General features: G+C 32.7%; 2 protein-coding genes across 2 annotated transcripts; one reads left to right on the top strand and one right to left on the bottom strand.

The window, feature by feature from the left end:
* The first annotated feature begins 2,784 nt into the window (after positions 1–2,784).
* On the top strand, positions 2,785–6,611 carry LOC101218957 (OBERON-like protein). Its single transcript, XM_004149368.3, has 3 exons — positions 2,785–3,051; positions 4,010–5,152; positions 5,848–6,611. Exons 2-3 carry the CDS (start codon positions 4,018–4,020, stop codon positions 6,429–6,431), a joined length of 1,719 nt encoding a protein of 572 aa, XP_004149416.1. The 5' UTR covers positions 2,785–3,051; positions 4,010–4,017; the 3' UTR covers positions 6,432–6,611.
* A 588-nt stretch (positions 6,612–7,199) lies between these two features.
* On the bottom strand, positions 7,200–8,126 carry LOC101220860. Its single transcript, XM_004149376.3, has one exon. It carries the CDS (start codon positions 8,068–8,070, stop codon positions 7,477–7,479), a length of 594 nt encoding a protein of 197 aa, XP_004149424.1. The 5' UTR covers positions 8,071–8,126; the 3' UTR covers positions 7,200–7,476.
* Positions 8,127–24,781: the final 16,655 nt, after the last annotated feature.

Here is a 24,781-nt window from a genome sequence, read left to right as displayed (position 1 = left end):
ATTGTTTGTAAACTAAATGTTCCAATATTTCAGTCATCTTCTTCACATTTTTGTTTCTTAAATATTCCACCGAGTGCATATAAATGTTGGGTTGGGGATTTGAACTCGGGACCTCCTGTCCACAGAAACATACAGGTGTCAGTTGAGCTAAACTTATGTTGACATGATGGTCATCTTCTCCAACTAATTGTTTCATGTTATTAATTTTCCTTCTTTAATTATGTAATATAGTGTACAATATATAATGAACTTGTTTTTTTAAGTTTTTGGACTTTGGATAATTTATTCTTTTTTAAGATAATGGTGCACACCCTACGAACGTATAACATAAAATATATCATATAGTTTACAGTATATATCATATATCATTAAGCATTAAGTATTAAACATCACATAGATAATATATAATTAAGCAGCATACACATAATATTTCATATATGTTACAATATATATTAAATATCATTAAACATTAGACATTAAGCATCATATACATAATATATTCTTAAGCAATAGACACATAACATGGTTAAGCTAACCTTGAGCTTACACGTGCACAAATAAGAGAGGAAGAAGAAGAGAAGCCTTAGAAGTTTTAAGTGGCTAAGTAGAGTGAGTGTTTTCTTTAAAGTTTTTAAGTGACTTCCAATTTTCTTTATAAGTTCTTGATGATTTGAATAATGAATTCAAATATGAAAGTTTGCAAAAGAGATTTATATGAAAAGCTTATAAGTTTAATTTACATCAAAGCATGATTTGATTATTACAATCAATGGTTTTCAAACTATTGGTTACTTCCTTTTTAAATGAGTTAATTTTTATGTGCACATAAAGAGTGAATGCCACCATGAGTGAAATGGACTACGTGGTGATGAAATGCTAGTTAATGCGTTGAAAACAACATATTATATTTAGCTGTCTAATGAATGTTAGAGCAAAATAACAACTTTCTTTTTGAGTGTTTGCAAATGTCCTAGAAGTATATCTAGCTTTGGATCTAACAAACATATTGGATGCTTATCATTTGGTATCGTAGCATTTTGCTATCATACTTTGCCGACTATTAAGGTGAATTTATCTTTACTTGTTACAATTTATTTTTGTTTCCAAAATTTCTTTGCGTGTAATACAACTTGTCTTCAAATATTCTTCAAATTGCTTTTGGATCATTAAAAAAGGGGAATTGTCAAAAATAGCAAATTTGACAAAATATTTACAACCTATAGCAAAATTTCATATTCTATCAATAATAAACATTAATAAACACTGATATGTTTCTATATAAGTGACATTAATAGACATTGATAAAAGTTTATAAGTTTCTATAATTGATAGAATCCAAAATTTTGTTATAGCTTGTAAATATTTTAATTTATTTTGCTATTTTAAAAAATGTTCCTTAAAAAAAGTTCTTAAAAATAAGAAAGAAAAAAAATTTGGAAGATCCAAAGAATATTTTTTCTTTGTTCAATTTTTTTATATTATGGATCATAAAGCTTGAGTTACATTCCAGATTTAGTTTGGGAGAGTTTTTTATTTGAATTGATTTACATTAAACTTTTGGTGAAATTGCACAAACAAAACAAAAAAAAACCAACCCTTACATCTTTGACCTAGTACTAAAAGTTTACCTTTGAGTGATAAAAATGAGTGTCCTTGAGTGAAAAATTGGTGAAAAGTGTGATGAGATCCTTTTATTAAATTGAAAGTATCACAAGGTGAAGGAGTACCACGAGTACAATATCATACTATGGCCATTCTCCAAGTCATTCAAGGAATGATGGAAATGTTGAGTCAAGATAAACAAGAAAGGAGAGCACAACAACAAAGATAAGAACGAGTCTTGCAGAAAGATGAGGAAGTGATTGATTTAGTTGAATAAGAAAGACAAATTGGAAGAAGAGGAAACATGAGAGGAAAAGGAAGAAATAATCTTATGCAACCTCGTAGAGTCGAAAAAGTGTTCACGAAGATAGAGTCAACATAATTAAGCTCAAAATTCCACCCTTTAGTGGAATGACAAATGCAGGCGCATACTTGAAATGGGAAAGGAAGATAGAATATGTGTTTGATTGCAACACATTTAGTAACAACAAGAAGATGAAACTTATCATTGTTGAATTCACTAGCCATGTTGGAAATTGGTAGAAATTAAGATCGTCATCGTCAATTATATAAGTTGGAGGGGCTGGAACATTGAGCTCATAATAACACTTGATATGTATGCCAAACATATTCGAATCAGTGTTCATTCTTTTGTGTAAATGTCTAACATGTTTAAAATAGGTAATATCATTTCTAACCTTCAATCATTTCTTTTGACCCCTAAATATTTTTTAAAGGAATGATCCCATCCTCCACCAAATTATACAAATATTCATAGCGTAGCCATCTTCGAACCCTACACTGAATGATCAAGAGAACATTCTACTAACTAAATGATTCAAACTAATGTTAAAGAATAAACATAGTACTTTATACACGATCATTTTAAGATCAAGAGCACTTTCTATTAACTAAATGATTCAAACTAATGTTAAAGAATAAACATAGTTGTTTATACACAATCATTTTAAATTTTATAAACAATCGTGTATAAAGAACTAAACGATCATGTATAAATAACTAAAAGATCGTGTATAAATACATCAACGATCATTTATAAATAAGGAAATTGGTTGGAGAGAAATGAAATATAACTTTGATTTGAATAAAGAATTTGATTTGTATAGAGAAAAATAAGAGTGTAAATTTACATGGCAAAAAGGTTGGTTATAATTAAGTATTGAGAGAAAAGTTTTTTCAATTTAGGTTAGTTTATGAAAATTTCCCCCTCTTCACCCATTTCTACTCGAAAAGACCACGTCTTTGTTGTTTATTCTCTGTAAAATGGTTCGCCGCTTCAACCTCTCTCGGCCCTTGTTCGTCCTTCCTTTTCAGGGCTCTAAAATCTGCTAATTACCCTTCTGATTATGAAACCCAATTTGACCCTTTTCTGATTTCTTGCTTTTCTCCCAGCCTTTATCGGCTAAGAATCTCGAATCCGTTTGGTCGGTAAGTTTTTTCTTTCCTTATTTGAGTTGGGAAGTTGATGAATTGAGTGGATTTTATGGGTTTTTTTTTTTTGTTGATCTTTGGAATTTAATTTTGCTTCTGTTTGTTACCGAGGCTTTTGTTCATTCTTGTTAAAGTAGTAGATTCTTTGAGCTTTTGTTCACGCGATGCTAAGAGATCTAGGTTCTTAGTTCATATGTGATTATTTGTAGTTGATCTAGTTTTCAACTCGGTTTGTTGCTTGTATATCTATTTTTCTTTAGGAGTTTTGTTGTGGATATGATTTTTAATCGTTTTAGAAGCATGGACTACTTATATTTCCCTCCCTGATTACATTTTGGAAAGGGCTTTTCTGCCATGGCTAAGTGCATCAGGTTTTCTCTGGAAATATCACTGCCTGAACCTGAAATCTTAGTGCTTTTTTCTTATAATTTATATGAGATGAATGACGTTTGGTAATATTTTAATTTTTTAGTTTTCAAAAACAAAAACTGATTTTTTAGTTTTCAAAACTTGGCTTAGTGGTTTGAAACGTTTGTAAAACGTAGATAATAAAACAAAGTAACTCATGAAAGTAATGTTTTAGTTGAATTTTCAAAAATGAAAAATAGAATACCAAATGGTTATTAAATGAGCCTTAATTGTTAGGTTTCTGAAACTTTTTGGTTCTGAGGTTAAAAGTTAGCTAGGAGTGTTTAGTTCCTCTAATTTTTGCAAGCCGTACACAATTGAATTTAGTGTCCTTGCATGATTATCTTAGGAAGGGTCTTTTTGAAGGATCAAATTACTGAGCCTTCGCTTTTGATGTGGTGAAATGACAATTAGGAGTTCTTTATAGAATATTTCTTGCACAGGTAAAGGGTGTAATGTAAATATGTTTTCTTATAGTGAGTATATATACTTGTATAGTGAAGGTTGATGGTGGTTATTTATTCATTTGATCATTCTTTTTTTACAGTAAGATTAATGGGCGCATCAACTGATTCCAACATTCATCACCAGTCTGCAACAAAGTTGATTCCCATACGTCAACAGCCTCAACCTGAGGAACTTCAGACATCCCTTTCATTAGTTCCCTCAGACCCCCGACATTCACCTGATGTACCCAGATCTAATTCTGTCCAAGTTCAGGAGTCTCCTACTGAGAGTGCCAGTTCTCAGGAAACTTGGCCTATTGGTGATGGAGTGATGGTAAAGAAGATGGAAAATGGAAAGGCAGATAATGACTTTGTGGAACAGTCAGTCATTCATCATCTTTCTACTGCTGATAAAATCTCCCTTCGTGACATAGCTAGAGATAGAATTGAGGTAATTGCAGAAAAGATGCATCACTTACCAGAGGATTTTTTGGAAAATTTGAAGAATGGGCTTCGAATTATTCTTGATGGAAATGTCGGTGCACAACAGAGAGACGAGATTTTTATGTTGCAAAAGCTTGTTCAGTCTAGAACTGATTTAACTGGAAAAACATTGATAAGAGCTCATAGGGTGCAGCTTGAAATTCTAGTTGCCATCAATACAGGAATTCAGGCCTTCTTGCATCCAAATATTAGCCTTTCTCAAACTACACTCATTGAGGTTTTTGTGTATAAAAGGTGTAGAAATATTGCTTGCCAAAACCAGCTTCCTGCTGATGATTGCACTTGTGAGATATGTACTACCAGAAATGGTTTCTGCAATCTCTGCATGTGTGTAATATGCAATAAGTTTGATTTTGAAGTTAACACTTGTCGTTGGATTGGTTGTGACTTGTGTTCTCATTGGTCTCACACTGATTGTGCAATTCGTGATGGAAAGATTTGCATGGGGTCCTTGGTAAGAATTGGAACAGCGCGATCTGAAATGCATTTCAAGTGCCCAGCTTGTCATCGGACATCTGAGCTACTTGGTTGGGTTAGAGATGTTTTTCAACATTGTGCACCTTCCTGGGATCAAGAGTCTCTCATGAAGGAGCTTGATTTTGTCAGTAGAATTTTTCGTGGAAGTGAAGACCTTGGAGGGAGGAAACTTTTTTGGAAATGTGAAGAACTCAAAGAGAAAATTAAGAGTGGAGGTCTGGAGTCTGCAGCGGCATGCAGAGCAATATTGATGTTTTTTCAAGGTACATCATTGATAAGGTTTTCATATTTTTGGTTTCGCTTGATGATCAGTAGGATTAAATTTTGTGCATTAGATTGTCAAAGGGTGCATGATTCAGTTCCATGTAGAAAATGAGAAACTGTCTAGTATAGATTCATTGGTTTCATTCTCCAATTTAAAAAATGAGCATGATTACATCATTATCTGGCTCCAAGATAGTTGTTTTTGCTGTTGATGAATTCATTAGGCAGCTACACTATTAAGTGTTTTGGTTTTCAACATGGCCCTATATCCATATGATACAAACAACTAAAATGGAAGAAGATTTTCTGTTAGAAGTAGTCTTGTACTCTTCGCGAAAACTCGAAGGGTGGGATCTTTTAGCTTATTCTTTTCTATAGTTGCAAGGTTTTGTTATATGAATAACATACTGTTTGAATGATTTTTTAAAAAAAGATAGTTAACCTCTCTGCATTGTTGTTTTTATAGAAGTAAACAAGAAAATTTCATGGATTTTTCTCTTTGGTATGCCATGAATGATCTGAGATTGATGTTGGAGTTCAAGTAGCAATCCATTCCATTTGGGAGGAGCTCTTTTGGTATTTTGCTTTTCTTTTATCTGGGCAGTTGAGCTAGTTTTGAGCTATATTTACTTGGTAGCTTTGCAGTTTTACTAGTAACAGTAATAAAAATCTATCGTCCTTTGTCTTAATGAAGAGAACGAGACAGACTCCATGAGTAGTATTGAAAATGGGGAAGGAGGAAGGTTAGAGGCTCCACAGGAAGCATGCAATCGAATCACTGAAGTGGTGCAGGAGGTTATAAAAAAAATGGAAATAGTTGCTAATGAGAAGATGAGAAGCTGGAAAAAGGCTCGTATGGATGTTGAGGCCTTCAACCTTGAGGTTGAAGACAAGGCCAAGGAAGCAGAAGAGATAAAGCTTGACAGACAGAGAAAAAAGCTACAAATCGAAGAACTGGAGAAAATTGTTAGACTCAAATGTGCAGAAGCTGATATGTTCCAACTTAAGGCCAACGAGGCAAAACGAGAAGCCGAGAGGCTACAGAGGATTGCTCTTGCAAAAACAGACAAGTCTGAGGAAGAATATGCTAGCAATTACTTGAAACAACGTCTGAATGAAGCTGAGGCTGAAAAACAATATTTGCTTGAAAAAATTAAGCTACAAGAAAGCTCCAGACCTTCACAGAGGAGTGGTGGGGCTGATCCATCTCAGATGCTTATGTATTCAAAAATTCAAGATTTGCTTTATAATGCCTCTAAGCCTGACTCAGCTAAATGAATGAGAATTCTTTGGGATTAATTCCTTATGAATTCTAAGGTCTAGGAGCACAATGATATGTATATATTAAAACGTTGTTAGCTATGTTGCTTTGTTGTCTGATAATATATGAAGCTGTTTCTCACCGGATCTTCAGATACTGTGTCGTAAAAGTAATTAAGTCATTCCTTGTTTCTATCATGTCTAACTTAAGTAGATTGTTTATAACAATCCAATATTGTGTTTGATGCTGGGAGGGTGGGTTGAAAAGTGAAATACAAAAGCATAAATATATTTTAGTTTAAAATACTATTCTAGTCTACATACTTTAAATAATCTCTTGCATTTTGAAATTTTCACATTTAGTCCATCTGTTAGTCTAGGGGTTAGTGCCTGACGTTAAAACCACTTTCTTCCATCCAACTTTCTCTCCCCTCCCATTTTTCCTTCCTTTTAACTTTCTCACTCACAGATTTCGCCTCCCCCATTTGCAAGCTACTCACTTCGTGGAATTTTAGGATCTATGAAGAAATTATAAATCTGCACTTTGATAAGAATCCAAAATTTATGTAAATGGAGATTCTAAGAAGCAGTGGGTGTGAGAAACAACTTTAGGATAGACTTAACCATGGTTTTCCATATTCTCTGCAGCAAACATAAAATTTATCTTTCCATCAAATCATATATGAAGCTTTTGAAGCCACCATCAATTGATTTCTTACAGCTTCAAACTCAATTAATGGTAAAAATTTAATTATAAGTGAGAAGAATACGGAGATGATCAGAGAAGGAGAGAAGGGATGCGTTTTCTTGGAGTAAAATCCATCTGCCTAACAATCTTGTTCCCATTTCTAATTGGCTCATTGTCGAGTGGTTTCAAGAGCATAGTATAAAACTTTTTTAAGCAATGGAAAAAGACAGAAATCACTTACCCATTACAACAAAATACAATGTCTTATTGGAAAGGTTGCTTAAAACTAGGAAGGAACTATCATCTAGAGAATTGCTGACAAAGCTGGGCGTTTATTTGAATGAACTAAGCTATGTTGATGGGAGGTGGATGGGTTCAGTGCAGTGAACGGTTCTTCTTCATTGCTCCAGACTGTAAAGATTTTGCTCCTTTTATTTCATTCCTTTGAACTATAATTTCAGCTGAACTTTGCTTAGCAGGTAAAGTATCTGAAAAGGAAGTTTTGTCATATGAAATTGCTGTGCTTATACCATGACATCTTATAGACGAGGTTAAGCACACGTTCGGGGTAATGATTCGTGCATTGTTTAGGCAAACACCCATCTTTCTGCAGTTGGTTATTCTGATCATTCTGTTTGGGATGCTTGATGGAACCAAGGTGCCATTCGGGAAGTGTAAAAGATTGTTGAGTAGTAATGCTGTGGGGATAGAATGGCTCAAAACGAATTCTTCAAGTCGGTCCGGGGAGATATCAGCTTGAGAAAGTTCCTGATCAGTAGGCATGAAGAAGGTTATATTTGAATTCTGCAAGGTTTTAGTGGTGCTGTTCAAGATCTTGAGTAGTATGGCAAAGCCATGGTAAGATTTTAATCTCATCTCGTCCATCGCTGCTTGCAGGTCGATTTGGTTGGTCATCGTAGCATGAGCTTTGGCGACTAAGAAGAGAAGAACAAAAAACCAAGGCGCCATTTGGGGTTAGATTAGAAGATCAGAAAGTGTATTCAAGATGCAGATATACTGAATCAATGGAGATTTTTGGTGAATTTATAGCAGGGCAAACAGGTTTAAGCCATTTGAAAAAGGTAGATGAGTTGTGTTTTTCACCATACAACATGAACGATAATAGTTAGTTGGGAGAGGCAGTTCATGCCTCAAAATGCTTTTGTTCTTTAATCATTACAGTTTTCGTTGAATAAAAATGCATTTTTTGATGGCCAGCTTTGTAGAAAAAGAGCCACAATTAATAAAGGAATGAGATTAGGAATTTCATACCAAAAGTACAAGAATGAGAAGTTCCACATCAGCAGAACTTTGCTCCAGCCTCAAGAACCACAACTAGTTGGGCATAAATGCAAGAGCAGGTTTGTTGTTTCCCTATTTGAGAAATTCAATTTTAGTGAGACAATAATAACAAAGTGGTGAACAATATACAAAGTATAAATTAGTAGATCAAATGATGATATATATATATTTTACATAATCCTAAAAGTGGATATTGCTTTTATGCTTTTACTTTTTATACTCACATAAGTTAACCAACTGACACTGTAAAGATCCTTTGCCCTTAACAATGCTAATTTATTTATTCTAAAATATGATATATAAAATATTTTCTTCATCTCTCAATCCACATCACACACTATGATTATTCATATATTAAACCTGTTTTGTTTGCTTTCAAACTTGGCATACTGCATACTACTCTTATATTATAGACTAAAATAGTTTGCCATTTTCTCATCTGTGAAATTACTCTTTATATATAACAATAACCTTTAAATTATCATTCTGTTTAGTCTCTTCTAAAAAGAAAAAAAAAAAGAACATCCCTCACATTTTATTTATTTAACGTGTAAAATGAAAAGATAAAAGATAAATTCCTAATCCTAAAAAAGGGAAGTGTTGAATGAAAAATTCTTTATGCGACAAAAACCAAGCTATGCGATATAGCTATGATTTAAACGTTAATTTTTTATGTGATGCGAGAATACTAAGCTATGCGATATAGCTATGTTTTCAACGATATGCAAATGAAAACTTGAGAGTCTTTCATGTTTTAATTTTTCAACTATGTAATATTGATCATGACAATGCAATAACATGAGCTACGTGAGATAGCTACGCGAATGGTTAGAATATCTGACACATATGTTGACATCCTAGGCGAGATGGTCAAACATGATGGAACATATTAAAGTTATGATTTTTATCACATGGTTAAAAAACATCATACCGTTTAGTATTTCATAAGTCAACATAACCCCTCCATAAATAAAAAGGTTACAAATTAATATCCAACGGTCTATTGATTTCCTCACACTATATATACTTTCCTCATTCTTTCATTTGGTACGCACGAGAAATTTTCACTAGCAACAAAAACTTTCTTAAAATCTTCTTCTTTTGAGCTTATTGAGCATTTGTGAGCGTTTGTCTGAGGATTGAGATTCCAATTGATTTTTGTGCAAAATCAATTGAAGAACAAATGTTGTTTTATCCTAGGGACGACGAGACTATATTTCTGTTTGCACAAAGGAGCAGAGTCGCGAAATGTCTTAAAGAGAGCGTGATCCACGACTCAGACATCTTCTAACTATTTTTTTCATTTTGAAGCTTTTCGTTTTGATCAGTGGGCGCTTCTCAACTTGGCGAGATAATCGATATGCGATTTGATTACGCGAAGAACGATACATTAAGCTAGATAAAGGACGAAGTGCAACAATGGAAAGGATACAAAATTTTGTTTTATGTTATTCTATTTATCATATAATTCTAATTCTAAAATTGAAAAAGAAGAGTATAAAATAAAACCAAAATGTACAAAAGACACATTATTTTATTCATGTTTTTCTTATTACTCACCAAACATATCGTTAAATAATAAATTTTGAGACCAATCACAAATTATCACATCATTTATTAAATTAATCATGAAAAGTGCAAATAATTGAATTTGAGACTAATTAAAATTGACATGTGTCATAAATTAAAAGTTGAAAACATAAATTGGTCAATTCCAATAATGTCACATGTTTTCATCATAACCGTTGGATCAAGTTAATTATTTTGGTTCAATTAAATATTATTTATCGGACTAAGTTCAATTAAGCCAAAAAAAATAAGCTTAATTGAGTCCAAATACTAAATATAACCCAAATTGATGTGGCTAAGCCCATAGGACTGGTCCATGAATCAACCAGACTCAAGTGCATAAAGTTCACCAGAGAACTCTATAAATAGAGGAGTTCTCTTCAATTGTAAGGGGTTGGAAATTATTCAGGTCTAGAGAGAATTCTCAAGCTAGAAGACTCCTAACTCCTGAAGTCGACCATCATTGAATACTGAAACTCCTCTGAAGATACAAGCTTGCTTTATGAGACTCCAACTTCTACAAGCTTTCCAAGACTCCAACTTGAAACTCCTTTGAAGATACAAGTGAGACTCCAACTTTTACAAGCTTTCCAAGACTCCAACTTCCCTCGAATATCAAAACTCCTTTAAAGATACAAGTTTTCTTCAAAGGCTCCAACTTCAAGAATATCACGTGCTCCGCTTCTTCCAAATCAAGCGTAAGCATCCAGTCGCTAAAGAATCATAGGATCAAATTCTAGAGATTGAATCGCATCGCATCAAATCACAAAAAATACAACACCACCTCAAGTTCAACTCCACGAATCAAAATTCTCCAGAAATCTCGTGCGAACATATACTTCTCAATGATAATTTGCATGAGCATTCATTTAGAGATGAGATGTTCAAATCTTCCATCTACCCATTGCTGTCCTCCAAGGAAAAAAAGTGAAAGAATGCATCAATTTGATATGCACCTCCACCTAATCAATTGCAAATAAAGACGAAGGAAAAATTACTTACATAATTATCTACTTCAGTATTAATGCCCCCAAACCCTTAAGGGTTCCACGCATTACGCGAGATATCCTAAGGTGTTTTTGAAATTGGTAATGAATTCTAATGTTGCTTCTGTAGGAAAGAAGACAACCACACTTTTTAAAAACTAAATAGTTTTCACTTTTCCCTTTAAACACAAATTTGGAATTTGGTTGTGAATTCGAATGAAGATGTATTATTTTACCTTCGGATGACAATTAAAGTATCTTAGTGTCTCTAACTCATTCACAAACCTTAATTGATGACTCCAAAATAGTCCAAGATTATAGACAGAAGTTATAGTTGGATTGCATTTTCAAGTGATTAAATTAAAAGATAAATTATTTTGGAAAAAAGCAACTACTTAAAATAAATTTTGAAAAAATGAAGTTATAAAATTATGTGGTTTAGGATAAACACTTTAAACCAACTTTTAGAAAAATAAGTTTTGTGTGTTTAATGGTTAATCTCAATAATCTGTATGAAACAATCCGGCCAACACCTTCATCTATCCTCACCAACCAACATTTGACAACCATCTCGATTAACTGTCGTCGGCCAACTTTCTTTCACCTTTTTTTTTTGTGGTTGTTGCCTATCAACTTTTTGTTGATCATTTTGCAGTGACCGTTGTTGGCTTATTGTTGTTCTTTGTTTTATGTTAACTGTTACCGATCAACTTTTTTCAATCATTTTCTATGACTATTATCGGCCAACTGCTAACAACTATTTTTTTGTGATTGTTGTCGTCGCGTGCCTGAGATGACGCGGAGCGGCCGACGTCCTCAAAAGAGCTAGTTTAAAAAGAAAATAGGAGTCGCCACCAATCTTTTTTATGGTGTGATTGGACACCGAAATAAAGTAAACAATTTTAAAAAAATGGTCAGCGAAAAATAGAATTGAGTTCGAGAGTCATTTGTGTGTGGGGAAGGTATTAGCACCCCACAACACCCATTTAGAAAAACGGTGGCCAAATTTAAAATCTTGAATTGAAAATATTTTTTAATTTATTTTAAGACTAATATCTTATTTTACACCTCGTTACTCCAATATTTGAAGCAATGAGCTCATAAAATAAGTGGAATAATATTCAATCAATTATACTATATATTGAGAAAAGTTTCTCACCTTAAGAAAATGAGAAATTATTACAATTTCTCAAAGTCTATCATGAGCTAGTCTTCAAATAAAGATTTTTAAAAAAAATATTGATTAAATTCATTTTTTCTTGGGATCAAATCTCGGACTTCCAAAGATATTGATCCCTCACCTTAAGAATTTTAAGAAATCGAACTCCCAAATTTCTTAGATTTCATCATAGAATTTTTTTTTAGCGAAATAGAAATGAGTTATTAAAAAAGTTGATTAGGGCAAACTTATGAAATATAGATTTATATTTTCAACATTTTTTAAAAAATTAAAAATGATAGTTTTAAAGTAAAAATTTCTAAACTGTTAAAAAAAGAAATTTAAGAAAGATTTCAAAATTAGGTCAATAAGAAATAATGCACAATGGAATCAAATATATCACATGACAAATTAAGCAAGTAAGATAAGATTTTATTTTTTTAAAAAAATATTGGGAATCGATCTTGGACCCCCAAAGAACCGATTCCCTCACCTCAAGAATTTAGAAATAACGGACTCCCAGATATTTCTAATTTCATCGTTGATTTTTTTTTTAGAATGATAAAATGTAAAGATGAATATGATATAAAAAGAAAAAAATAATTGATATAAAATACCATGGTAATATTGCAAAGTACAAAAAATATTCATAAGTTTAATACTACGTGATAATAATTATTATGCATACAAGGAAAATAAGTTAAATAAATAAATAAAATTAAATAGAAACCGTAGACAACGAAAATAAATAAATAAATAAAAATAAATAGAAACTGTGGACAACGAAAATAAATGATTTTCAAATCTAAATGATTGTGTACAAAAAAATCTTGAAAAAAATACGTTGAGATTTGACTCCTCTAATATAAAAGATCAAATTTAAACCAAATCTAAATGATCGTGTGTCAAATCTAAACAATCGCATACCAAAAATTCTTGAAAAAAATTGTTTAGATTTGGCTATCCAAATATAAACAATCAAATCTAAACGATCGTATAAAGAAGAATAGCTAAATGTGAATGATCTTTTCGTTTTCGAAACTGTACTATATTGTGTAAATATTTTTTCGTTTTGTTATATTTTTTAAAAGATCTCTATTTTTTAATTTAAAGAATTTTGGTCAATATGAAATGCTATCTAGATATGGTACTTTTATGTTTGTTTGGGATCATATGCTTAGCTAAATTTGGCAGTCTCACCTAATTAAAACTTATTTGTGAGAAGGCACATTTTGTGGTTTAGCATCCCTTTGCAATGAAGTTTTCACGTGGCTTTAACACAAATTGCCTCACATTAATAGTTGTATTGAATGTTTATTTCAATTTCTAATTAACAATTCATGGAATGAATGATTTTAATCACGTCTGTTTTACACCAAAGGATGCATCTTCCCACTCTAATCTTTGGAACTATTGGTTGTTTGAAAGTATTAATAGATTGATTTCTTCTTATTATTACAATTTTAAAGTCTCTTGAAAGAGCCTTTATGTTTATTGAAAGTTTTGGTAGTTTTTCTCTATCGAAAAATATTCTAAAGTTCTGTTTATTATTGGTTAGAATTTTAGTTGGCGCTTCCAAAGTGAAATTATTAATTAAAATGTTGGGAAGAGAGTTTTTTTTTTAGAAAAGAAAACTAATGAAAATTGTTAGGGGTTTTGAAATGCACGGAGAATCGAAGGAAGGAAAATGAATTTATAACATGAAAACAGTAGAAATATAATAAGTGTGGTATTACAAATTACATGCACAATACACAATAAAAAATGTGTTTTTTTTATCACATTGTAACTTGTTGGAAAAATAACGTGAATGACAATCAAAGTGACTTGGTGCATCGTGACGAATCATTGTCCTAAAAGTAATTTCAACCTGCCCGTGGTGCTAATCGTAATGTCGGTTTCTCCCCAAGGTTAACATAGCTCTGTACTTTTGACGTGCACTCACCGAAAATAGGAATAGAAACAATAGCAAAACTTGCTCACAACTTTAGTGAAGATGGAGATGTTTTTAATGAAGTGAATGAGAATTTGAATGAATGAATAACTCGGTTGAAGGAATGTATTTATAGGAGAGTCCCACCAACTGCCATTCAGAAATGCAAGTGTAGGGATGGTGTAGAGGAAAAGTCGGCAATCGTGGAAGAGTGTCATATTCGGGCGGACGAATAGGAACGACTGGAGAACTGGCTCGAATGTCGAGCGTGGCAAAATGAAAGTGGATTGCGTCACTGAGTGACACGCGGCGGGGCAAAAATAGACACTTAAGGAGAACCAAAAAATATTTGGATAGGTAATAAAAATTACCTCCTTATTTGCGGTTACCTAAGCCCCCGCCCGCCCGTCCGACCGGATGGACGCAGCATACGTGGTGACAAGGTCATACTCTCACCACCAACACAGTTTATAATTCCCTTGTAGTACTTAGTTATTTATGCCCACTTACTTCTTCCAGTCCCCTACAAATGACTGCAGATGCAAAGTTATAAGATAGACGAGAGAAAGTTTGTTCTAAGCAAGGATGAGACATTATGGTTAGACATCAATATCCGAAGATTTAAATTGATGCGTAGTGAAGTAAGGCAACAACCTTGTTAGAGAGAGTGAATTAGTTCTTGAACTTTCTATAACACTAGTTGAGACCCTTACGACACGCTTTATCCTTAGTTTTGACCATTGTTTCTACAATATGGATTTGTTCCTTTATGGCCATGCACATAGAATGAACCTCGGTTATCGTGAAAGCTCTAGAAAGAGATCATTTAAACTCTTTCATAGAAGGCGACCCCACCCTTCACAATCACGTTATATACTCTATCAAGTTTGTCAAAACAAACCACTCAAACAGAGTTATGGAGACTTCATCATTATCCACATAATTATGGACCACTCAAAGATTTTAGTAACATCCATCTAGTCCATTAAAAACTGTTTGCACAATGGGCTATAGACCATCAAGTCTACCGCAGACCACCCAATAAGAGGCTATGGACCATCAAGTCTATCGCAATAGACCACCCAAAATCAAGTGTTATAGATCTCCGAAGGGCTTTAGGCCAATGTTTACTGAGCAATCTAGAATCACTTTCCTTGTTAGTCTTTTGGTTAAGGATCAACCAGGTTCTTCTCAGATCAAACACACTCTAAGGAAATGGTTCCTTCCTTTAGCAATTGTTTCACAGCTCCATGCCTAAGACGTATATGTCTTCTTTTGCCATTATAAACGTTGTTCTTGCAATACTAATTATGGCAGCCTGTGAATCATAGTGTATGGACATAGGACAGATGCCCCTCACAATGGTACATCTCCTGGTAGACTTTTAATCCACTCAACCTCTTGTCATGCCAGTTCTAATGCTATAAACTCATATTCCATAGTGGATCTTGCTATGCAAGTCTATTTTGTAAACTTCTAAGATATTACTCCTTGCCTAGTAGAAATATATACCCACTAGTAAAGTTTACCTCATTGTTATCTATAACCCAATTTGCATCACAATATCCTTCTAATACGGCAAAAAATTTACTAAAATGAAAACACTAATTTTTCGTTCCTTTAAGATATTTCAACAGATGACGTAAGACATCCAAGTGGTATTTGTTAAGATTATGTGTATATCTATTTAATCTACTGACAGCATAAGCAATTTTGGGTTTAGTGTGTAGTTCATTAAATACATAACACTGTCTATGATCTTTGCATATTCAGGTTGAGACATACCCTCTCCTTTGTTTTTCTTAAGATGTTTACCAATATTGTAGGAAGTTTTTACTAGAGAGACATCGAAGAATCAAATTTCTTTAGTATTTTCTCAACGAGTGTGATTGAGACAAGGACAAACTGTTTTCATTTTTCCTAATTTTAACACTAAGAATTATGTCTGCTTCTCCTAGGTCTTTCATTTCAAAGTGTGACGACATAGACAACTTGGTATCTTTTATTAACTCCATATTCGTTCCAAAGATCAACATGTCATCAACATATAAACATATTAATATGCACTTAGCTCTAGACATCTTTAAATAAACACATGTATTTGAGGAACTTACCTTAAACCCATTATTTATCAAAGTATCATTGATTTTTCCATACCATTGTTTAGGAGTTTGCTTAAGACCATAGAGAAAATTTTTAAGTTTGTATACAATGGCTAAGAAATTTGAATTCTTCTAGTTTAGTCATATAGATTTTTTCTTCTAAATCACCATTTAGAAATACAGTTTTTACGTCCATTTGGTGAATAGGAAGGTTGTATATGACAACTAGCGCAATTAAGGCTCTAATTGTAGTTATCTTAATTACAGGAGAATATGTGTCAAAGTAATCAATACACCTTGCTTTTGAGTATACCCTACCACCACTAATCTTGCCTTGTACCATTCTACTTACCCATCTAGTCTTGTTTTTATTTTGAAGATCTATTTACACTTAATTGATTTACTTTCTTTGGGAAGGCCTGCTAATTTTCATGTTTGATTCATGGTTAGTGAATCCAATTCACTCTTAATAGCCTCCTTCCACGTATTGGACTCTATAGAGCTTAAGGCCTTTTGGTAAGTTTTAGCATCTTCATCTATTAAAAACAAGCTAGTGAAATTGCAGTTAATTTCATCGCACATTTCTACTATAAAGGTGCTTAGGAAATCTGGTCCAAAACTTTTTCCAGTTCTCTATCTTTTACTTCTTCTAGGTTCTAATTCATATCTTACGTTAAAATTAAGCATCAAACTCGGGTGTTTCACTAACAACTGTGGGGTTTTCTAGATCGTGCATATTTCTAGATAGGTAGGGAACATACAGAGATCTCTTTAAAGGAAATACACGCTTAAAGAATTCAACATCCCTAGATTCATTTATGCTCTTATCATTTAAACACATAAACCTATATGCAACATTGTTTTGAGCATAACCGATAAATATACAATCAAAGGTTTTAAACCCTACCGTGGATTACTTCAATATAGGAAATGGTACCTTAGCCAAGTATCCCCACACCTTCAAGTAGTTGAGATTCAGTGTCTATCCCTTCCAGAGTTCGTAGGGATTTTTATCTAGTTTCCTGTGGGGAACCCTATTAAGAACAACACATGCAGACAACACGACTTCCCTCTACATATTGTCAAATAGACCAGAGCTTAATAACATAGCATTCATCATTTCTTTAAGAATTCTCTTTTTACGTTCCGCTATGCCATTTTGTTGTGGTGAGTATGGAGTCGTGAACTCATGAATAATACCATTTGATTCACAGTATTCTTTAAGAGTTCTATCAGAGTACTCACCACTTCTATCTGATCTTAATCTTTTTATCTTTTTGCAACTGATTTTCAGTTTCTACCTTAAATTTCAAAAATATGCTACTAACTAACTTCATCTTTTGATTTTATTAAATAGACCTTAGAAAATCTAGAGAAGTCATCAACAAAAGGTACATAATAATTTTTACCCCTCTACTAGTAGTGTTTTTTAAATTAGTTAAATCATAGTGAATTAATTCTAACAATTCAGTACTTCTAATCACAACAGGTTTGAAAGGTTTCTTAAAATACTTATTTTCTACGCATACAAGGCATTCACCAGTTTCATGTGATTCACGTGCATTAATTAGCTTTAAATCTTTAAGCTTCTTAATTGATGCAAAATTCACGTGTCTTAGTCTACCATGCCACAGATCAATAGATTCAACTATGTAGGCGAAACTAAAAGCATTTGCATTTATGAAAACAATATTAAGTACAAAAAAAAAAAAAGAAAAAACCATTAGACAGATACCCCTTACCAACGAATTCTCCGTTTTTGGTGAGGACAACTTTGTCACCTTCCAGTATAATCTTAAGACCCGCCCGATTCAACATACTCTCAGACACCAAGTTCCTACATAGGGAAGGGACATACAAAACATTACTTAAAGATAAGGTTTTTTCAGAAGTTAATTTTAAAATAATCTTCCATTTTCTGATTACTTCTACCGTGGTTGAGTTTCCCATGAACATGTATTCTCCATAGCAGTGTTCTTGTAAACATGGAGAAGTTCTTGATTGGTGTAGAAGTGTCTTGAGACTCCCGTATTCAGGATCCAGTCAGTATTATTTCAATTAGGTTGACTTCCACAAGAGCAGCTATGATTTCATCATCTTATTCAACAAGATTAGCTTGAGGTGCAGGTTTCTAGTTGTTTGGTCTCCCCTTCCTTTGATTCCAATGGTAGGATTTATGTCCTTCCTTTCCACAGACATAGCATATGAGCTTCTTCTTCTCGATTTATCCCAGGTGCCTTGAACTATACCTTTTCTGAGGTTCTCCCATTCGGCATTTTATCTTGTTTTGACATGTCTTTGTTTACTGTGGAAGATTCAACTAAGTTAGCATTAACTGAATTTACATTTTTGGAGGCTAACTTATCTTTCAGTCTATTGGCTTCTTTGCACACATGTGGCTGATCAATTCTTGAAGTTTCAGATCTTTCTTCTTGTGCTTCAAGTGATTTCGGTAAGTTCCTTATGTGCTTTCTCAGCACCTTTAACATATCCTAAGCCCTATTACGATCCTCAAAATGACACAGTGTATTCATGAGTTGCTTCTACTTTTTGCCTTCATCTTTGGGAGCTTCCTTTGCGTAATGTCCCAATTAAAGATAATGCTCAAGGAATTGCAGTGTTTGCATGTGCTTTGCTTAAAGGTAATTAAGGTGTTACCGTGCTTAACTCTGTACGTGAATTCATGGCAGCTCGTCCTAGTGGTATCTTAAGACCAGAGGCATTATTAGGCCAAAAAAGAGTGGGCCATTTTCTTTCTAGATTGAAATCCAAAGAAGATAAACAGTCGTGCCACGTTGAGAGCGGTTTGGAAGGATAATCCATACGAACTCCATTCGGAAATCTTGGATTGGTTTCAAAAGAGTTATCACAACCACTTTGAAGACCTTTGGTCAAGAGTGGTTCGTGAAGTAAAATTGCTCCCAAAACCTCTAATCGAGAGGTTTGATAAGGCCAAGAAAAAGAAAACAAATTTGATGACCGAATGACCTTTTATTAAAGTGTTCAGAGAACTTGAAACTTGGTATATATTTATGTAGCAGATATGTGGTTGAAGACAGACGAACATATTGGATTTATAAATAATTTTGGATCCAGGTTTGCCTTTTACTTGAGGTGAGTTCTTCACTTTTTTGTATCTTACTTTTGTTTAAGCGTAGTTATTGACCCTCGTAAAACAGGGGCTTAAGTTTTCATTCACAAATATTTATTAGTGTTACATGTGCCTCTCTCATATAAGTTGAGAGGTTAACTTTTAGATTTTTAACTTTGTCTCATGCTTAATTCTTTCTTAAGAAAATTGTACCCTTCAAACTTTAGAAAATGTAGTTCTGTTATGATTAATAATCTTTTGGGGTTATAAATCCATCCATCCAACAAAGATTGAGTTCAACTTTTATTTTTTTCCACCTCAAAAGGATCCAAGTGCTTGTGTATTTTATAGTATGGATAATATATGTTACTAAGCAACATTTTTTTGTTAATTACTTTAGTTTTTGGTGTATGATGTTTGATTTTTAGGCCAATTTACGTTAATCATTCCTTAAACTGACTCTTAATTTTGACCAATGACAATTGTTGTCCCACATCACATCAATGATAAATAGGATGTTTGTTATATGACCTTATAAAAAAGGCAGACTAGTGACTAAAGAGAACGACCCGACTGATTTTGAGGATTAAAGAGGAGGAAAAAAAAATGCATGATCTTAATGTTTGGTATGCAAGATTTTAAGCACAAATTTCAAATAAGTCATTTGATAGCTCCACAAAAAGCTTACCTTTCCTGACAAAAAATTTGTTAGTGCTAAGAGAATTTAAAATCTTGTTAGTGCTAAGGGAATTTAATGTTTAAATGTGTACTATTGCAGGACACTAAGTTTAAAAGATCGTTTGAATGGTTCGGGTGAAATTCAAGCCAAAATAGGCAATCTAGGGGTCAATTTGAGCATTTAAGATAAAAAAGATACAAAATAACAAGATTGCCCACCTGTAAGATCGTTGCAAGACTAGGCAACGGTTCGGAGCAACGCTAAAAGGAGATAGTGCATGCAGCTGCAACGTTTCAACTCTGTTGAAGATGAAGGATGCTTGGTGTTGCTCGACACTGTGGGGCACTGGGGGTTAACACATTCAATGTCCAACAATGTGACACTCTTACTTTTAGTATATATAGTTCTGTTTCATTTCTTGCGAGGATTCTGAGATTAATTTCATTATCTTTCTTCAATTCTTTAGTTTAAATTTTAATTGATTTAACATGTATTAATGATTTGGATTCACTTAATCTTAACTACATGTCTCGGTACATAATCATTAATAATTGTGTTTTCAATTGCGTTATGAGTCATATGACAGTGTGTTTGACACTGATTTATCACTTTTTCACTAGCGATCACCTTTGAATAAAAGTATAGTGTTTGGCAACTTAAAATTAAGAAACAATTTACAATTGAATTTTCAAGCATTTTCTCTCTAGTGATTATCACCATCTTATTTTATATATATAGTTTTTTAAATATAATATTCTTCTATTTAAATTTCTAAATATAAAATACATGTTTGAGTAATTTGATAGTTTTAAAATCATTTTTGATATTAAATACGATAATCCAAAATCAATTATAAAAATTTGTTAAACATAAATTTAGTTGTCTACAAATCAATTCTAACTAAATCTTTTTTCTAAAATGAGTACTTCGACTATCATTTTCAAACACTGATTCATGTGCGTTCTTTTTTTCCAACTTTTCTTAGGACACATAATTTGTCTCATTAACTAAGCTTTTCCAAATAGTTAGTCGTTACAATTTTAATATGAGTTTAGATTAATGTAGAATGTCGGTTTAACTCGTAGTATTAAGATGTGAATCTTAATTAATAATTTATTTTCAATATAATTGAAAGTTGAGGGATTCTAACCACAAAATTTATGGTGCTTACCTCACGCGAATGACAAGTTTAGCTCTTCTCATTTTAGCAAATACAAAAAACAAAAATACAGTTAAAAGATTAGAAAAAAAAGTGGTTAATATAATCATTTTTAAGGGATCATTTTAAATATAGAAAAAAAAAAGAAAAATATTTATATTAGTCCAACATTGGAAAAGGAAAAAGCCTACCAAAAAGTCTAAACCCAAGGTGTGAAATACCAAAAATACTGAAGTCTGTATAACTTTTTGTGATTCTCAACGCACGATTATCGGTTACCATGTGCAACTTAACAGGTCTTGGGCAATTATAATAATCTATCATTTTCTGTCCCAGACAGATAGAGATGTCCCTATCACTATCTACATGAGATACATATAGAATGTGATAATGCTTTTATCTATCTTAGATAAACTAAAAACTATTATCGCTATCTATTTAAGACAAAGATATAATTCTATAATTGTCTATCTGAGATAGATAATGGTAGAATACTTTAATAGTTTTTCTGCTTGAAAATTGACGATACCATTAAAAGTATTTATGACTCAAGAACATAATAAATAAGAAAATATGATTCATAAACTCTAAGGTTAATCCATTTGTTTAATTTTACGAATTTTTCTTGGATCGGGGACAATGATAAAACTAGATCTATTTCATTTTCTACCCCAAATAGATAAAAGATAGATTGTTGTCACTGTCTATTTGAGATAGAAAGAAATAGATCATTATCATTGTCTATTTGAGATAGACTTCAATAAATGAGTTTTGATGGTTTGGTTGTAGTTCTTGGTTTGCTGTTTTGTCTAATTATGCTGAGATAGACAGAGATAGTGAGTGATAGCACTCTATCATTGTCAATTTGAGATAGGGAATAGAGAGTGATAGTACTCTATCAATGTCTATCTGAGATAGACAAATATATAATATTATCGTTGTCTATTTGAGATAAATAGTGATAGTTATATATAAGTGTTTATATGACATAAATAGAGATTGAGTACTATAATTGTCTATCTCAGATGGACAGTGATAAAATACATCAAAATCAAGCCTCTTACATCTATAATTGTCCTTTGAATTCTGCTTAATTTATGTGAGATAGAGTTTTATTAAATTCTTATTAGAAAGCAACTTTGTTAATCAAAAAATATTTACATAAGACAAAATTTCATAAACAGAAACGTCAAACCATTTGTCTACATATGTATTATAATGTAAAAATAAAATAATATATCAAATATATTATCTATGTCTATCTTAGATAGAGGGTGATAGGTGTCTACTAGTGTCTATATGAGATAGACAAAGATAAAGCTCTATCACCTATCTCTCTAGGTACATAAAGATACCTCAATATATGTACTTACACCTTATTTAGTTAGGTGATGGTAATACCAAAAGGTGAAAAGAGAATGTGATAGCTTTATCAGTGTATATCTCAGATAGACGAAGATAGAATATTATCTTTTTCTATCTTAGATAGATGGTGATAGTCCTCTGTTAGTGGCTATCTGAGATAGACAAAGATGAAGTTCTATCACTGTTTATCTCAAATATTATCAAGAGATTGGAATACTTGATAGTTTTTGTGCTTCTTTCAGTTAACTAGTAGAAAAGTGGTCTACGACGACAGTTATTTACTGTCGTAAACAACAAACTTTACCTTTAAAATGAGTTTGATAAAGGACTTCAAGCGTGAAAGTCCAAAATCACAAACCTAAATAAGATACCACCAGATATGTACCACATTAATTGATCAAAGCAAACACACACTAGAGAGAGGGAGTAGGAAAATGGGAAGGAACTAGCACAATCACTAAGAACATGATTTAAGTATCAACAAAAAGTCAATATTCTCCAAGCAAAAACATGATAACTAATCATAAAAAATTATGATTATGTTTTAACTAATCAAAATTTTATTCAAAGGGTCTTATCCCCTACCTCAAAAGAAAGTTAACTAATAAAATTAGAACCATTAAAATAAAATCTAGTTCACCAGGATTCCACTATAATAACATTCTAAAATGATTTCCTCCTATGTACATTCAATAATCAAGATTTCCTCCCATGGGCATTTCATCAAACAATTGGTGGGCAACACAAAAGAAAGAATATTCATTTACTTAGTGGCAGCCAGAAATCTAGAAAAATTAAGGAATAAATACAAAAATTTGTGAAGAACATATCTTAGATGCAATGTTGAGAATTGAGTTTCAAGTTTAATTGAAAAAATTGACAGGAGCAAGAATTCGATTCTTCTTAAATTTCGACCATGGGATTTTGTATCCAGAAACCACTTTGCAATCTAGCAAATAGCCTAAAGCTTTATTCAAATGCAATCTAGCAAATAGCCTAAGGCTTTATTCAAATGCAATCTAGCAAATAGCCTAAAGCTTTATTCAAGTAATAATAAGGGATGAAGAAATTACAATTGCCTTTTGGAAATGAGGATAAGAGGTGGAACGAATCTGAGAAAGGCGAGATTTGGAGGCTTCAATGGTAGACTCCAAAGAGTGGTCGTAGCCCGTTCGTCATGTAGTAGAAGAGGTACGTCATGTAGTAGAAGAGGTATAGGCGGCGTTGGAGTGGGGAGATGGCCACGAGGGGGCAGTGCCGATGATGGACCTCGTCGTCGTGTGGAGAAGGGAGTTCAAGGAGTTCGGAGATTGGGAGGCGAAAGGGAAGAAATCTGAAAGGGGAGGCGAAAGGGGAGAAAGGGGAGAATGCAGAAAGGGGAGGCAAAATGGGAGAAAGACGAAAGAAAGGGGAAAGGGGAGAAGGAAATAAGTTAAATATCCCTAAAAAAGTTATTATTTTTTTATATTAAATATATTATTTTATTATTATTTTAATTCTATTTTATGACATCAAATAACTGTCGCGAAAAATATTTTCCGAAAATTTCCGTCTTTTCCCACCAAAAACGCGTTTTTTTCCCTTTCGTGACATTTTTTTTTCCTCCCTCTATTTTGTGATATAAATAAATGTCATAGTAGAGAGTTTTTTCTTCTAGTGGTTCCATTAAAAATTGATCATACCATTAAAGATAAATATTTACAACTCAAGACCATAATAAATCATTATATATCATTCATAAACTCTAAAGTCAATTCATTTGTCTATACATATACTAAAATAAAAAAAGAATGATTACATCTTTTGATTAATTGGTTCAACTTTGCAAGTCCTACTATTGTGACCTTAACAATTATGATTAGAACATCTTGATGAAGTTTTAAATTCACCTGCAGATGAAATTCTTTGCAATTCTAGGTCTTCTCGCTTGATGTTTAATAATGGGAGGTAATGTTTTAATGACATCATCTTCAAATCACTAATTCAAATGAACTCCAACAAGTCCAACACAACCACTGTATGTTGTCGACAATGTTTATTTATAATAAAACTTAGCTACCTAAGAATAAGTATCCAAATTAAACATTTATAGAACAACAATTGCATGTGTACATGGAATTTTCTCAAAATTCCATACTCAACAACTACAAGATCAAGTCTAGCTTCACTATAAACGGTTCATTTCCATCCATTATCTTGTAATCTATGTTGCTAATGGGATCAACATAATGGATAAATAAAAGAAAGACAATAAACAATAAGTATAAGCAAGTATTCAAGTCCATTTGAGATAAGCATAAATAGATTGATATTTAAAGTGAATATGAAACTAATC

The sequence above is a fragment of the Cucumis sativus genome, chromosome 7, assembly GCF_000004075.3.
Source record: "Cucumis sativus cultivar 9930 chromosome 7, Cucumber_9930_V3, whole genome shotgun sequence".
NCBI classification, from domain to species: Eukaryota; Viridiplantae; Streptophyta; class Magnoliopsida; order Cucurbitales; family Cucurbitaceae; genus Cucumis; species Cucumis sativus.
This window is presented reverse-complemented; position numbering and strand designations above follow the sequence as displayed.